General features: G+C 48.0%; 1 protein-coding gene across 1 annotated transcript in view; it reads left to right on the plus strand.

Moving 5' to 3' along the window:
- ITFG1 (integrin alpha FG-GAP repeat containing 1) overlaps nt 1-17,377 on the plus strand; it is a 192,730-nt gene that overhangs the window by 175,253 nt on the left and 100 nt on the right. Inside the window, exons 17-18 of the mRNA XM_061548724.1 lie at nt 3,281-3,395; nt 14,694-17,377. The exon at nt 14,694-17,377 is cut by the window's right edge and continues 100 nt beyond it. Of these exons, the coding sequence (XP_061404708.1) occupies nt 3,281-3,395; nt 14,694-14,753 (175 nt within the window). The 3' untranslated portion in view covers nt 14,754-17,377. The remainder of the gene's footprint in view (nt 1-3,280; nt 3,396-14,693) is intronic.

Here is a 17,377-nt window from a genome sequence, read left to right on the forward strand (position 1 = left end):
CCACCCGGGAACTCGCGTGCGAGCCTCTGCCTCTTTATTTTTCATAAAGTTTTCATTCTTCACGTTTTTTTCCACATTTTCTCTTTCACTCTCTCTCTCTCGCTCACTCACTCGCTTTCCTGTTTCTTTCTGTGCCTTCATGCTCTACGCGTAACGATTCACACCCGTGGTTTGAGGAATTGTTACGGTTTGTGGTCATGGTTTGACTTAAGAATCGGTCAATTCCTGTCTCATTTCTTCCGTCTCATCCAACTATTTGCGTGTAATCGTTAAACATTGTTAATAATGTGTTTCTGCGTGCACGATTGTACGCACTTACCAAGTAATACACCAACATCTATTTTAACCGATATATTGTTATATGTGCGACATTTGAATGTATGTGTCTATGCAACAGAGGCACAGATCCCCCGTATAGCCTGCTGTTCGCGAGCACCTATGAAGGCTGACACTGTACACAAGGGGGTGGGTGGTCAGCACCACGCCCGACCACCTTTGTCTCCCCAGTGGCGATGTTTACACACAGCTCCAGGTACTAATTTGAAGCTGAGTCTACCTAGCGGAGGCCCAGGACCGGTACAGATAATCGTCACTGGTGTTGGCCGTGAATGGGAATCGAACTTGGGTCGCCTGGTTCGTAGCGCAGCGCGCTAACCGCTGCACCGCCACTCCCCACACACACGCGCACACACAGAATGGGGAAATAGCGGTTAGCGCATTTTGCTATTGCCGTCGCAACATGGGCTCAATTCGTAGCTGTGAAACAATACCGGTAGCAATCGGTGTCTGGACCTGCCGTTGGCCTCCATTCATCTCGACCCGAAAAATAAGTACCCGACGCGCTGCATTAGCATCATCACGAGGGAGGAATAATGTGACTGAGCCCCCTTGCGCTCGCCAGAACGCCCGCTTTTGTGCTCTGCTGGGCATCCGAGGTGCTCACTCACCACTGCATTTGCCAAAAAGATAAAGGCTAAATGAGGGATATTTTACCTCCCCACAATTCCTGCCTCTCTCTCTCTTTCCGCCGTTTCCACCTCCGCCGTGGGAAAGCAACTTCTTACACAATGCTCGACGGGCGTTGTCATTGTGTCACAATCGTGTTACGTAAAACACGTCATGTGTTAGGCATCACATTGATCGTGGCCTACGTGTCTTGTAAATAAACCGAGGCAAGAGGCCTGTGCTCAATTACCCCCCACCCCCCCCCCCCGTTCGCCCGCACATGGCTGAGCGCACAGAAGATGATTAAGTGTGACAAACTAGACTTGCTCTCCCATTCTAATCCTAATGTGGAACCTGCAGCTTTAAAACGGGAGCCACCATCGCTACTGAAGACCCCGGTGACCACCGGCTATTAATTTGCTTTCTGCAATTCTGGGTAAAAAAAACCTTTCCCGTGAAGCCAGTGAATGAGAAAAACAGCAAAGTTCAATGGGCTATATCCTGACAGAAGGAATTTCTGCAAATGCATCGGTTTATTTTTATTTAAACGTAGATATTTCCCTGAAAAATATCAAACTGCTGGTAATTTAATAATGAATAAAGGCACGACAAATGAAAACAACATTTTAGAGCATCAGCCCTTGGGCCTTCCTTTTACTGCAGCATCAGCAGCAGGAGCAAGCTCTGGAATAGAATCGACCAAATTCAATGATAAATCAAATCAGAGCAATATGGTGTAATGGCTATCGTGGTGGATTGTGGGTGATAAAAGAATGAAAATAGACACTAATTTCAATTGAAGCCCTGATTGGCGCCTCTTGATGGGACACGTGAACGTACCACATGGCTCGGCTGAGCTGAATGATTTCGTTAGACACAGGTAATCGTGGGACACACAGTGCGTCTGTGTGGTCGGCCCAAAATAGCGTTCAGCTTTTCACATAAGTATGCTACACTTGATGTAAAAAATATATTGTGGCAATAGTGCACGCATCGCATACACGTGCTGACTGCGTTTACGTACACAATATCTATATTCTATGTGTCTCATTTCCAAATCTCAATGTTAGTAATTTTCTTAAATGAATCAGCTGCATTGCACAACGACCTCTCAACAACATCATGGGCCACAATTTATCCACTGCTGGATGAAGGCCTTCCCAAGCTGTCGCCGTATCTCACAGGAGCGCGCTGCAGCAATCCGTCTAGCGCCCGCACATTCGAGCTAAAGTTCATCACTGCTTCTCCACGGTGGATCTCCTCTCTGTTGCCACTCTGTCGTTAGTTTTGACGACAGATTATCATCCTTTCAAGTGGCATATCCTGCCCAAGCCACTTGCTACGCTTGACAACCTTGTGCATCTTGACTTAAAGCTTTCGTGACTGCAGGAATTCATAATCTTTGGGTCTTTCGGTAAAGTCACGTAGATCGGTTCAAATGAATAAAAAATCTAATAAACGGAAAACTACGATGTTTCGAACGCGACACAAGCGATCGTCATCTTCCTGATCCTATCTACGTGACTTTACCAAAAGACCCAAAGAACCTTGTAACGTGTTTTGGAATCCGCGTGCTTCTCTTTCTGCCTCGAAGTGTGATTCAAAGAATGGACCTCTCCAAGCTGCTTTGTGCACTTTTCAGCTTTCTTTTCATTTTCTTTATCCAATGTCCGTGTTTCTGATGCGTAAATCACAGCAGGTAACATTCACTGATTAAAAATATTCCTTTCCAGAGTGCTGTACATTTTCGTTTATTGTGTTATGGTAATCGTGGCTATATAAATATATATTTTTTTATTTTGGCCAATTTAGATCTGCCGTGCACAGAAAGGACCGCGTGGGAGTTGAATAGTGTGAAACGAGCTGTAGTTTTGCACGTTGCCTCGCGACAGCTGACAGCCCTGGCGTTCTATGTGCACATAAGCGCGTGTGTACTTGTGTGTGCGCGTGTACTTGTGTGCGCGCATGTGTACTTGTATATGCGCGTGTGTATGTGTGGGGAGCGTTAGTGTAACGGTTAGCGCGCTGCGCTACGAACTCGGTAGAGTTCGATTCCCGCTCATGGCTACCAACACCAGTGACGATTATTTGAACCCGATCCTGGGCCTCCCCGAGGTCGACTCAGCCTCAAATGAGTACCTGGTGCGGTGTGTAAACATCGCCAGTCGGAAACAAAGGCGGCCGGGCGTGATGCTGGCCACCCACCCCCTCGTGTGCCGTGCCATGCCAACCTTCATAGGTGCTCGCAAACAGCACTTGCCTCAACAGTCTAGTAAGGCTATACTGGGTGATCGTTGCCTTTGTGTGTGTTTGTGTATTTGTGCTGTGTCTTTAGCTGGAGTACCAAGCTGTATCTGACTCCCAGCCAAGGTTTGCTGACGGGCATTGCCCTGCTCTGCATCTGCATTGCCATCCTCATCATCATCGGTATCCTGCACTGGAATGAGAAGGTAAATAATTTCCACCTGCCAAAATCTAATGTCTGTGTGTCTGTGTGTTTGTGTGTGTGTGGTGTGTGTGTGGTGGGGAGCCGTGTTGCAGTGGTTAGCGCACCGCGCTACGAAGCCAGCGACCGTTATCACAACGAATAACAGTGGAGAATATTTGAACTGGTCCTGGGGCCTCCTCTAGGTCAACACAGCCTTAAGTAAATACCACATTGCTGTGTGCAAACATCAGCAATGGAGAGACAAAGGTGGTCATGCTTGGTGGTGTCCACACCACCCCCTTTTGTGCTGTGCCATCCTTAATTGGTGCTTCTCTAAAAGCACTTGCCCCAACAGTCTACAAGGTTACATAGGAGATTTTTGTTTTTATTTGACACCGAGTGTGTATGTGTGCTCATGTGCCTTTGGGCGTCTGTGTGTGTCTATACAAGTCTTTTCTGATTGGTTTGACTCTTCTGTATTACATCAATGCTGTCTTTCAAAATCCCACATTCAACTTGTGAATATTATCACATTAAAAATACTCGTTAATTTTACGTCAGTATAACTGTCAATTTTAGTTTCTCATTCTCAATGCATTTCAATTTACAGAAGCATTTGTACACTCACAAAAGTATCACAGATTACATCCGCTTCATGCTTTAGAACGAAGTTTGTCACGTGCCGATCAAAGTCACATTTTCATGTTTTTAACTGCCAGATCTGCAGTGTTTCGCCAAATTAATCAAAACCCACAATTTTACGTGATTGGGGTAGTGTACGGTCAGTGGTATTCACACTGAGACCCTAAGCTCACGACATTCACTAAGGTCATGGTTGGCTGCAACCGGGATTTGAACCCAGGATATATCTCTACGGTACTGGCTCAATGCGCTAATCCCTAAGCCACCTGCCCAACTCCCCAGTGGAGCAGTTTTAAAAATGCAATTTTTTTTTTTACTATTCAAGGGCCTTCAGTTGATAGCTTCACACGGCTCAGAGTTGCCAGGCAGCGTTTTATAATGAGACCGAGCAGCAGTAAACACGAGGCAAGATCTTCACACCAACCGTACGAAGATATAAACACGAAACATAAAGTGTGTGTTTTATTTTCACATTTACAGTGAGGCGAGGCGGTTGGAAAAAAGTAATAAGTGTTGCTTGTAATTATAGCATAATTTTAAGTCACCCAAGGAGAGATTAGATGTTCAAATTCAGCTCTAACTGAACTGTGTGTAAACCAAATGGGACATAAATAACAAAAAAAATTAAACCTTCACCACACAGCAAAAATTTACATGAATAACACAGCGAAGACCTTTGGTGGAATATTTATAAAACTACATCTGGTCAGAGATCCCTCAGGAATGCCAGCCGGACGTTTAACAATGCCACATGCAGAATGTGCGCACGGTAAAGCCCTCCGGCGGGAATCCCTGTTGATTATTTATAATACCACATGCAAAGCCTGCATATAGTCAATTACAATTACCGCAAACCAGGAGTCAAGGGATTCATTAAAATGCAATTATTAGCAACCAGGCCGAGCTCTTCACTCGCGCCTACATCACGCGTGAACGAACGCGCTTTCAATGTGAAACCCGTTCGACGTCGGTGGACGGTGATCACGACCACCACGTTAACCACGGCTGGCGCAAAGTTGTGTGCCAACATGTGGGTCGGCCCTTGCCGTTGGCATACGCAGAGGATTTAGTTTAACCCCATTTCGATACACGGCAGCCGACCATTGAACTAAATCCCCGCTTGTTAGATATGTTAATTAAACAGAAATTAGGCCCTTTTGGTCGTGTTTTTTTAAATGTTTTATTCATTCCCGCCCAACGATGCCGCCACGTTATAAACGTCTGCTCCGGACAGGTATTTACATTGTCGGCAATTTGTATCCATTTTCCGTAACGGCCTGATCGTGCCTTTGTTTTGGAATGTCACAGACAGTTGTTTGCATCTCTTCGTAGGTGACTTTAAGTAGAATTCGCTGAATTCCCAATTATATAAATTGTGTGTTCATTACGGATACCATGAGAATGTTAAATAGCCGGATTAAGTCGTAGAGTTTATATACAGACAGTCCCCAGGTTACGTAAGGGTTAGGTTCCTGAGAACGATCCATAACCCGAAATCTCTGTATGTTGGAAATTTAACAATTTTCCCCCAAAATCAAGACAATTTACTTTTACCTTAATCCTCATGAAGCTCGAGTGAGGCGTAAGGCTGCCTGCCTTACGCGGTATCACTGTGCGGCGACGAGCTGTTGCGCGCACACACGTTGTCGCCCGAGTGTTTGGCACAAGTGGCACGTGCTGATACACCGGGTGCGCAGTGGGAGTGTGGCCCATATTCTGCGGCTTGCAAGATAAGCGAAGCACCGGGCCGTATTAATTGGAGAGACGATATCTTACCATAGTCGAGCATCTTTGAGCCTCGCACATGGAAATAAGAATGTGAGACGGGCAACCTTTCTCATGTAACATAACAAAGTCATCATTACTGTCTAGGTTCTCGCTATCGTGCTCTATAGCTCGACGATGTGTTTTCGGGCTGTACCGCCGATTTGAGCGGCTCACTTTCTCGAAGCCACCGCTGGCCTCCGTCGGAGAGCTCGCCCTGTCGGCGTCAAAAACTCGCAAACGCCAACAGCAATCGCGGGGGAATGCGCGCTGCTCATTTGAGTTCCTGAAGACGCTCCCAGGAACGTAGATGCGAAACGTCGGACATCGTGCCGACCGACGTGCTGCGGTGCAGCCCGAAAACGCATCGGAGAGCCACGCTGAAAACGTGAATCCACAAACGACGATGTAAAAACTCATTGCCGAATAAATTGTCTTTTCCTTGAAGAGGAAAAAGTGTGTGAGCAAAACATCGTCACACACCCGGGTGCACATAAACAGAGTGCCTGCGCTCACTTGCCGATACACCTCGAACTAGGTATCAACACTCGCTGCTTTCCTTACGTGCCTGTCAACCCAGCCGCAGTGATTGTGTGTCAAACTCGCTAATTGTCACATGCAAGGTGCTATAGATCACGCTCCCCCCCCCCCCCCCCCCCCCACGTGCGTTCCGTATTAATGCATTCATAAAGGTAAATATGTATATATATACTCATTCAATGTTGCATCTCAACATAAAAATTGTAAAACACGTAGGCTTTCTATTATGGAAGTAAAATGCTGTTTGGGCTCCCCCCCCCCCCCATTCCTCCGTTCATTCGTTGACATTTTTCTCAAGTTTGTTTTGCACGTTCCATATTGCAGAGGCGTATTTGTCCCTGGGATGAGACGGCGGGGGTAGACTTTTAAAGCAATCCAATGATTCCTTATTTTGAATGGGCAGGCAGCTGTTTTGCGACAGGCTGGTGAAGAGTGGTGAGTGACTCTTGAGAAACCAATGAAAGTGCTTTTAAATAATCCACTCTTGCACGATGAGTACCATTCAACAGCGGGCTAGCAGTTTGGCACCAACGTTTTAAATCCATTTTCAGTTTCGATTTCTTTTTTTTTAAATAATGGATTTCACGATTCATAATAGGTTTTCCCCTTTTTTCTGGCAACAAAACAGGTAGAATCTTGACTTAAAGTTTTCGTGACTGCAGGGTCTTTCGATAAAGCCACTATTTACGTGGCTTTAACCGAAAGACCCAAAGAATATAACAAAACACGTGTTAAGATGGTTAAACACCAAACTGAAACCTTTTACAAGGAATCATGTCTGCATTAACCACAATACTTGTGGTCAGAATGAAACCAAAAACATACTCTGATAATATATGCATTGTCTTTGAAACTTATTTGTCCACACCAGAGACGGCTTTCTTTTGAGCCTCGTCTCAAAACGGTGTTAGACCAGAGGATGCCTTTTGGTGCCTTTTGGTGCCTTTTGGTGCCTTTTGGCGTCCTCTGGTCTAACACCGTTTGAGACTAGGCTCGAAAGAAAACCATCTCTGGTGTGGACCAATCAGTTTCAAAGACAATGCATATATTATCAGAGTATGTTTTTGTTTGCATTCTGACCACAAGTATTGTGGTTAATGCAGACATGATTTCTTGTAAAAGGTTTCAGGTTGGTGTTTTAACATCTTAACACTGGTTTTGTTGCCATAAAAAAAGGGAAAAACCTATTGTATTTTATCAAATCGGCAAAAATTGGCTCTCCCCCCCGCCCCGCGCCTCACCAATTCAGGCCAACCTGAATGGTGAAGTATGGTCTGACGACGCCCATAAGCAACTGGGGGAGGGGGGGTGCGGAGGTCACGCTGACCTGGATTTACTGTGATCTGTCTTCCGGTGAAGTTTTATTCCTTACTCCATTGCCACGGAATGTAGTCGCCGTTTTCGTCCGGCTGTTATCTGCGTTCCAGTTGAGCTCAATGACACTGTTGGGCGCTCACCTTTTACATTTGCACTTGCAGTTCCTGCGGATAAGATGTCGTTCCTGCTGAGCTGTGGCCACGAGAAAGGTTCATCTTGCCCAATTGGCCAGAGCAGTGCATCGGCAGACCCAGTGTCGTTGACAAATTTCCATGGAAAAACAACTGCAATTACTGAGATACAGTATTGTATTTCATTGGGCTCCCAGATGGGGTGGTTTCAAATAAAACAATTGATTGATTCATTTAATATACGTGTGAAACTGGAAATTGCATCGGGACTTTTTGCAAATGAGTTGAGTACAACTCAATGACGGCATCATGTGTAATGATGATGGTGATGATGATGGTAACGAAGTGCCACCAACGTTCTACCTCGGCACTTGTCCAGCAAATCGGCTCCCACGTTGATCAGCTTGACTGCGTTTCCAGGAGCTGTTAATCTGTCTCCTGGGTGGATTTTGGCTCGGGGTGAAATGGCACGAAGTAATATGTTCATCCACTCCTCTAAACAATCATGGTAAAACCTGGCCAAATTACAACCGCTCCCGACCAAGACCTTTCCCCTTCTTTTTTTTTACTCCATAGACTCTTGGCACGCAACAACTGCCTTACTGTTGATGACATAACGCGGATTGCCTGGCTTCTATTAAAGTGTGATGGTTTCGTTCCACTGGGCAAAATTGTATCCGCCCCACTACCAGTGGCGAACATTCCCGTGGGCTAGCATTTGCATGCAACGCTGAGCAAGCAAAGGGGAGCCTTGATTGAGGAAGCAATCGAAACCAGAAGCGCGGGGCATTGCAAACGACTTCACAGGCATGCGTTGAGATAATTTGACCAACCATCATCAGCCATGGTCAATCCGCAGCTGGATTAAGGTCTCCCCAGGCCATTGCTGTCTGCCGTTGTCCCGCGATGTGACCAATCCATTTAGCTCCTGCACGTGACCTTTGTTTTCACCGCTCCGTCTCCGCGGTGGCCGTTTTCTTTGCCTTGTTCCCTCCCCGCCCAGGCCCACTTTATTTTTCTGGAGCGTTCATTTTGATGCCACGCCACTTGGAGAGGTGGCCGGCTACTATTGGCTGAGTCCTCGTCAGTTTTTCCTTTATCAGTACTGGACTTTGCAGCGAGCGAGCGAAATGCAGGCTGCTTGGGGCTTATTTTTATTTTATATTATCCTAGGTATTTAATATTTTTTTATATTATTTTTATATATTTTTTTTTGCAAAAAACATTATGGAGGCGGTACATACTCCCAATTGCAGCTGCGCGCACCGGCCAATCCGCTCCGGGGCGAGACGTTGGGCAGGTCGCGCGAGCGCTGCCGGGGGAGCCGCGATCGACAGCTCGTGCGGGGAGCGGCGCTCGCTGGCTCGTCGGTTGGCACCGATGACGTGTTGAGTTGGCAAAAGTTAAACAGAGGCCGGACGACGATCTATAATGTGAGGGGTGGGGGGGGGGGGGATTTGTCCAGGCGTTTGATAATTGAAACTGTGAATTTCCGAATGCAATAAAGCGCATGCACGAGTTTGCCTGAATGGGGTGAGTATTGACATTTCCTCTCCGACAAGCACAATTGTATTTTTGCCGCTCGGAAGGTAAAACATCGTTCAATAATGGGCCCGCCAGTGGTAATGATGACAGTGGGAGACGACTCTTTTCATTCCGTAGTGCTGTATTTCACATAGCTGAATATAAATATTGCGTGCGGTTATTATTTTTCATTATTTTTGTTCTTCAAATCACAAGGGGGACACAGTTGTGACGCGTTCATGATATGCCGAGTCTCGCGATGATGATGAGTACAGAGATGATATTGATGGTGGTAGTGGTGATGATGATCGTGGTGGTGGTGGTGGTGATTGTAGCGGGGATGTCGGATGTGATGGTGTCGGGACGGTAGTAATTGTAATGACAACTTGACGCATTGTGACGTCACGATATTTAAGAAAAAACATTTAAGTCTGTAAATGACGATAATCGCCCCAACGTAGCCGACAAAATCAGCGCAGGCCCGTGAAACATAGTTTCAACAGCGGCACGTAGTTCTTGTGCATGCAGTGCACGAAAGCAGAATCGAAGGCTTTGAGTCGGTGACACTGATGATGAATGGTGGTAATGATACCAGTGCCGAATGAGTTGGTCTCGTTTGACGAGTAAATCAATGACCCCTTAGAACATATTCATATTATGCACTTATTCCTTCATGCACTTTGTTCGGACTGAGATCACGGGTTCCGTCTAGTTCCACTCGTGAGCGCTGACCATTATGTCCACCCTCACGGTAGTGTAAGGAGAAAATGATTGAATGGGTATGAGTGCACAGACACGCACGAAAGACAAAGATCCCCCATATAGCCTTACCAGACTGTTGAGGCAAGTGCTGTTAGCGAGCACCTATGAAGGCCGGCACTGTGGCACACGAGGTGGTGGGTGGACAGCACCACGCCCGGCCGCCTTTGTCTCCGAAGTTGAGATGTTGACACACCGCACCAGGTATTCACTTGAGGCTGAGTCGATCTAGGGGAGGCCCAGGACTGGTTCAGATAATCGTCACTGGTGTTGGCTGTAGCGCGCTAACCGCTACGCCGCCACTCCCCACACACACACACACTGTGAAGAAAGGTGGAGTATATATATGTGTATAGGCTTCTACAACAAAGGAGAGAAGCATTAAAATTGCCTCAAGGCTACAGGAGGAAAATAAAATATATAAGGTGTAGGTCATGTGAGATGTATCACAATATAGATTAAAATACTAACAATGCTACGGATGTAGGTCACATGAGAAATTCCATGGTTAAATACCATAATTAAACAACACAATGTGAACAATATGTGGACACAATTGCAGCTGGAAATATATGGAAGCTTTTTCAGTTCACCTTTTACTTGAGGCAGTTTTTTTTTAAATTAATGACTGTGTTCATTTATTAAAAATCCGCTGTTATGAAGCATTCATCATCTGAAGGTGAGGTGCAATGCTTTGTTATGGCGGAGAATTATTTGCAAGTTTGGAATTTTCCGGCATAAATTCCCATCACACCTCCTACCCCCAAACTTGCACGCCGTGGCAGAGATTTGTGGCAGACAGCTCGCGCATGCTGCGTCGCCATGACCACTTCGTTTAGCATGGCTGGCTACGTTACGGCGCGAAAGAAATTCAACATATCGAAGCCAGGCTGACCTGATTCGTGAATCAGGCAAGAATTTCCACGGCAACCTCACCAGACCAAGCGAGCTGTAACCGGGACGTGCGGCCTGCTTCTACCGCGGCCAATGAGCTTCCAGCTTTGAGGCGGGCCGCCCCTTGCGAAGGGTCGCGAGGTCACGGACGCGACGGGTCCCATCAATGGCTCGTCTCGCATAATTAGTCATCTTCGTGGTCGTCTTTAAACATATAAATATCACCAACAACAGATACTAGCTTGAAATAATGTGAGCTAACCCAATAACGCGTAAAGCCCTGTTGTCTTATTTTAAAGCGGTGACTTTACACCTGTCACTGCCAGAGAGAGAAGGTTTTGGGGAGAGGTGGAACCTGGTCTGTTCCAGGCAGGCATTAACATCTGAATGGGCTTGAAGCGGACCAAGACCTCGATACGTTTCCACACACAGCACATTGTAGAAACAAGTTCTGGCCAGTGCTTGTTTGAAAGTGGGGGAACCCTTGACTCCGTTAAAATAAATAACAATACAACACTTTTTTTCTTCTTGGTTCTTTCGGTAAAGTCACGTAGAAGGAAAATAAAATAATAATAAATAAATATTTTTTTATTTTTTTTATTTTTTTCCTTCTACGTGACTTTACTGAAAGAAGCAAGAAGATGAATCCCTGCAGTCACGAAAGCTTTAAATCGAAATACAACACTTGGCTGGGTATTATGCACTCTCCTTATTGGTCTTCAAGTCAAGGCCTCGCTATCCATTCACTCAATTTGCAACTTCAGGTTATGCATTGTTATATTGGCTGTTCTTGCTTGGTACCTACAGAAGCACAGCCTAAAGGCTTCTCCACTGCTGTCTGTGATCATGACGAGCTCAAGACCAGAGTCACTCCAACAAGATCTGTCTTTCCTGGAAGCCAGAACAGACCATTAAGTGTGGGCCTTACATCGTGCTTGTAAGTGGGTGGGTGTCATCGCATGACCAAAGGCGTGAGAAGCAGACTGGTTTAGGGTGACCTTAAACCGGGCGTGGTGAATGGGGAGCATTGGTTGCAATTACCCTCTGGACAGGTATCAATGTGTAACTGACTCGAGCTGCAAAGCTGCGTGTGGGTTGTTGAGAGGGGGCGTCCATCACGGGCGTCCCACCTGTCAAATCCAACAGTTAATAAATTCACTCTCGTGTGGCCGTGTTTTTTTTTCTCAAAATCAGCCGGGTTTCGGCCGCGCACTGTGAATCCGCGCGAGCGGAGAGGGAATGAGCACAACTCATTCCCATCATGGTCCAGTAGCGCTCCGCTCCGGGCCACGCGAACGCATCTATCGCCAGGGGCTGCAGTGTCATCACAAACACCGTGGGGCCGTCGGGCGGCGAGGATGAGCAATACCCGGCTTGGTCGACCAGACAGACATCGTGTTCCAATGTCACCCCAGCCGCTCACGCTCACCGAGCAATTAAACACACGGTGCTTAGTGCCCGACTTGAACAAGAAAAAAAACAAGCAAAACATTACGTGTTAGACTGATGAACCTCTGTGCAGTCGGCAGCTTGGAATTGCTCATTTGTGATCGTTATTATAATGGGCACATGTGTCTGCTACTTTATTATGCAGCGCAGCATAACGCCCGCTCACTCCCTTTCTCTTACCGCTTTACCCTTCTCTCCCGTAATTGCAGGTAATTTTCAACGATATCAACTTGGACTAGGCCGCTCTCACCAATTGGCATTCCCCTGCGAGCAATGCCCACTATGTCTATAACATCTGCTTTGGCTCAGTCGATGAACAACATCTAGTCTCACACTGGCTAACAGGACAATGAGTCCACGGCTTTGATTTGACCCGCTGGACTCTTGCACAGCTTCACGCTCAAGAACGACAAATCCAAGCTCGAACACGTGAACTCATCGATCTTGGCAAACGCATATCTGGGCATGGGAAACAAGTTTGGATGTTAGACACGCTTCGTGGGAAGACAGTAGAGTCGGACATTTGATGCGTGCGATATTTAACAAAGGCACTGTGGGGCTTTGCTGTGGATACGGTGGATTGCGTGCGCACCGACACGGTGTGGTGGTGGTGGCGGGTCCACAGTGAGCTGGCAGCGCACAAGCGAAGTCCGCTGTCCCGAACGTGTTAATGATCATTATCATTAAAACAGTTGTGGCCTCGTGGTTCGGGGGAGATAAAAATATATGTATACCCTCGGCAAATTTGACTCTCTCCGACTTGAGACATTAAAATTATGCAGACTTTGGGAGTGCCCAATGCAATGATCGCACAATGTGCTTAGATAAATGTAAGTTTGTGTGTGTGTGTGTGGTATATACCTAAATGTTAACTGATTGTTTGTGAAAGTTTGGTACGTAAGCGCCTTCCCACGCCAACTCGGCAGGGGGACTTTCATCTAAAACACATGCCTAGCAAAAAGGGCAATGTGTTCATTTTGTCATCTCCAAAATTGACTGTTACATTGGCACACAGTGACCTGTTGTTGCAAATGATGCCGCTGTATCTCTTCAGATGACATTTCGCATCCCGTACCTTTCTTTCGGCGAGGCCATAAAGCATTCACAGGAAGAAGTGCGGTTTGACCCAGCACACCACTGCAATTTTGCACAACAGTAACTATCGCGTTGACCGATAGATTGTATAGATTTCAGAACCAAAATATGGGTACCCACGTGTGTGCATGTTGGTGCGTGCGTTTGTCGGGAGCGGTGGCACAGTGGTTAGCGCACTACGCTACAAACCCGGCGACCCGCTCACGGCCAACACTTTCTGAACTGTTACGGGGCGTTCTCTAGGTCGACTCGGCCTCAAGTGAATATCTAGTGCGGTGTGTAAACATCAGCATTGGGGAGACAAAGGCGGCTGGGCGTGGTGCCGTGCCGGCCTTCATAGGTGCTCGCTAACAGCACTTACCCCAACAGTCTGTTACAGGCTATACGGGGGATCTTAGTCATTGTCGTCTTGTGTAATTGCCGCTTGCGCGGTGGGGGGGCCCCCATGAGGCTGCCGCTTTTAAGCTCAACTTTAATCCCGTAACTCGGAGCAGTTACGGGACTCGCCCCGCCGTTGTGATGAGGTCAACCTTCACAGCGACGGTGTCAGTGCTTCGATTGGGGACACTTACCTTTTGAAGAGAGGTCCCAGGCAATATAGCGTCACGTTTAAACGCGCGCAGTGCTGCCCAGCGCCCGCCATCTGTTTCGTGAGAACGGCAGGGCGCTTACAAAGACGTCCGGGCCGCAACGACACCAAGCCGGCCACGTTCTGATGTTGACGCAGCCACACCAGGACCTCATTTATGGGCGAGGCGACCCGAGAGAGGCACGCGCCAGTTTCGTGTTACTATTTCCACTGGTGTCGTGCAATGCCGGGGACTCAAACCGAGTCTCTCCCGGTCTGTGGTGCATTGCACTCACCACTTTGCCACCACACCTTCGATTAGCACTGTTGGCTAACGTACGGTGCAAAAGAAGTTCTGCATACACACACTGTGTACACGTCGATACGTGTGCGTGCACGCGTGCGTTGGTGATTGACAAATGACAACAGAGTAAATTGGAACATTAAAGTAACATTGGGAGAAGGCTTTTTGCAGCATGTGAGTGGGGCGTGTGCATTTTGTGTGGTTATGTGACGATTATTTTGTTATCAGTGTACTTGGAGTGCATTGCCCTATTTGAGTCGTCTAAGTCAATATCAAACCATCACCTTCTAACCCCCCCGCCCCCCGGCCCCCGCCCGTGTCTCTGTTTTGCAGAAAGCAGACGATAAGGAGAAACGGCTCGAGGCTCACCGATTCCACTTTGATGCCATGTAGACGCAGCGGCGACGTGCACACTCACCACGAACGCACTTCACGACACTCCCCACGCGTCACCCGTGTCACTTGCTCCAACCGTTGCGGCAGGTTTCTGGGGTGGCAGGTGACAACGTTCGGCCCCGTTCGCTGCTCGGTTTCAGGCTGGCTCAACCTAAGGGAGACCCAAAGCCAGGTCTAGACACCCCCCCCCTAACAGCTGCACCGCCGCTCCCCACGTAACCCACACAAACGCACGCAATTAGTAGCGCGCACACGCACACACACACATTCATCACAACTGCACCCCTCGATTGTTGTTTTAATACGTTACAATTGGTGACAGGGCGGGGGGGGGGGGGTCCTATTCATTTTGTTTCTTCTTTAATCCTCGAACCTCATCAGCTCACCCAACGGCCTCTGCTCGAACCCCCCCCCCCCCCCCAAGTGAGCGGGTGCCCCATGGGTGACCTCGACGCCTCTCGATTGAGTGGACCGGTGGGGAGGGAGCGGAGGGGACGGGGGGTGCCGCACTCCACGCCGACGCGCGACCAGAGGTCGCAACCGGGTACCCGATACCCGTACCCTACCCGATACCCGGCTACCCGTACCCAGCCGGGTACGGGTACGGGTACCCGTTTGCGACCCTGGTGCGGCCGGGTACGGATACGGGTAGACCGTGAGTCACTGGTGAGTCACCGTTTGTCACTCATTTCCCAACGTCTTGTCTCTTCTCACAATTCAAGTTCCTAAAATCAACCCACCTGCGCCTGCAACATGGCTTCATCCCAGAGGTCGCAATCAGGTACCCTGATACCCGTACCCTACCCGTACCCGGCCGGGTACGGGTAGGGTACGGGTACGGCCGGGTACGGGTACGGGTACCCGTTTGCGACCCTGGTGCGGCCGGGTACGGGTAAGGAATCAAAACCCGTTTGCGATCTCTGCGCGCGACCCGGCTCGGCGCGCCAAACTGCCCGCGGCACCGCGATCCGTCGCCGTCGACGTGAATCGTGCGATGCACGTGACGCGACGGCCGAGCCCGCCGGCCGTCGCCTGCCCCCTTAACACCGAGAGAGCATCGAAATGCGCTTGCATGGACCCACGAGCGTTATCGGGGCACCTTGATTTATCAAAGGTGAAGAATCCCCTCCCCGATATAGCCTTAACAGATTTTTTTGGGGCGAGTGCTGTTCGCGAGCACCTATGAAGTCCGGCACGTTACACGAGGGGGTGGGTGGACGGCACCACGCCCGAACGCCTTTGTCTCCCCAGTCACGATGTTTACACAACGCACCAGGTACTCATTTGAGGCTGAGCCGACCTACGGGAGGTCCAGGACCGGTTCAGATCATCGTTACCGGTGGTGGCTGTGTCGCCGGGTTCGTAGTGCAGCGCGTTCGGCACCCACCGCGCCCAGCCACCTTATATCGCACACGCAAACACACGTATGCGACGTGCACATGCATGGGCTGATTCAATACTCGTTCAGTGTTCATTATAACGTGGGCTAGGGCTGTTGTGGGATCACGCATTTACTTGTAAGATGGGTTCTTTAAACGGAGTTATTTGAAGAAATGTCGGCAGTTCAACAAATTAGGCACCCTCGCTGTTTGTGCAAAGGCAGTTAATTATCAAATTTTACTGAATAGGGGTCATTGATGACAAGTCAATGGTTTGAAGCAGATATGAAACTCAGCTTAAAAAGGTTAAATATAATTATCTCTGCATTGGACAGCATGGTATTTTATGAGCAATTAAGAAAACATTTTGACAGTTTATTTCCGTATATGCCCAAGTAAAAATCCACTTCACTTACACGAATGGTGTGCCATTGCTTTGTGGCAGCAGTGGTAATAACACGGGAGCCTCAACGAAAACGTTTCCTGAGTTCGATTCTCAGCTCGGGTGCCGTTCTGTGTGGAGTTTTGTCCGTCCCCCACCTGTTCTGCATCACTCCCTCCGGCCTCTCCTCCGGTGTAACGCCTGTCCCATGCCAAATCGGTTTTGTTCAAGCATCCCAATGCCGAAAATTTCGACCTGCGCATTTCAGCGCTGTCCTCAATTGCAATTACACGCAGCTGTGACTGCGCCCCCTACTGTGGCAGCCTGGCAGAACCTTCTTGAAGAAGTGTCCAGACTCGGTGAGGATTTCCTGGGTGAACGAGCATAAATACGTAACGCGAAGCAAATCTACTGTTTGAAATATACGCCCCGAATCGTGGAATGTGGCAATGTATTGGCGAGAGAAAGGGATGTATCTTCTTGGTTCTTTCGGTAAAGTCACCGAAAGAACCAAGAAGATGAATCCCTGCAGTCACGAAAGCTTTAAATAGAAAGGGATGTGTTGACTGGATGGCATTGCTTGTTATTCCTGAGTAAGGCAAGGCCATTGGAATCTATGGGGTTTCTTTTCTTGTGGGTACCATTAATCCTTTTGTGTTTTGGAATGTACGCATGTTGTATATGTGCCGTGCTAAAAATCAGGATCCATCATTTATTTCAATCGCACATTTTTATTTTGTAAATACTGTACGGTAACTTAATGGTGTGGTGTACGTACAAGTGCCAGTAAATGTTGGTGACAGTGGCTGTAATTATTTCCGTCCGTCCCTGTGTGTACAATTACAACAGCTGAGCATTGT

This window comes from Lethenteron reissneri, chromosome 9 (assembly GCF_015708825.2).
Source record: "Lethenteron reissneri isolate LAM-NWPU_2019-01 chromosome 9, ASM1570882v1, whole genome shotgun sequence".
NCBI classification, from domain to species: Eukaryota; Metazoa; Chordata; class Hyperoartia; order Petromyzontiformes; family Petromyzontidae; genus Lethenteron; species Lethenteron reissneri.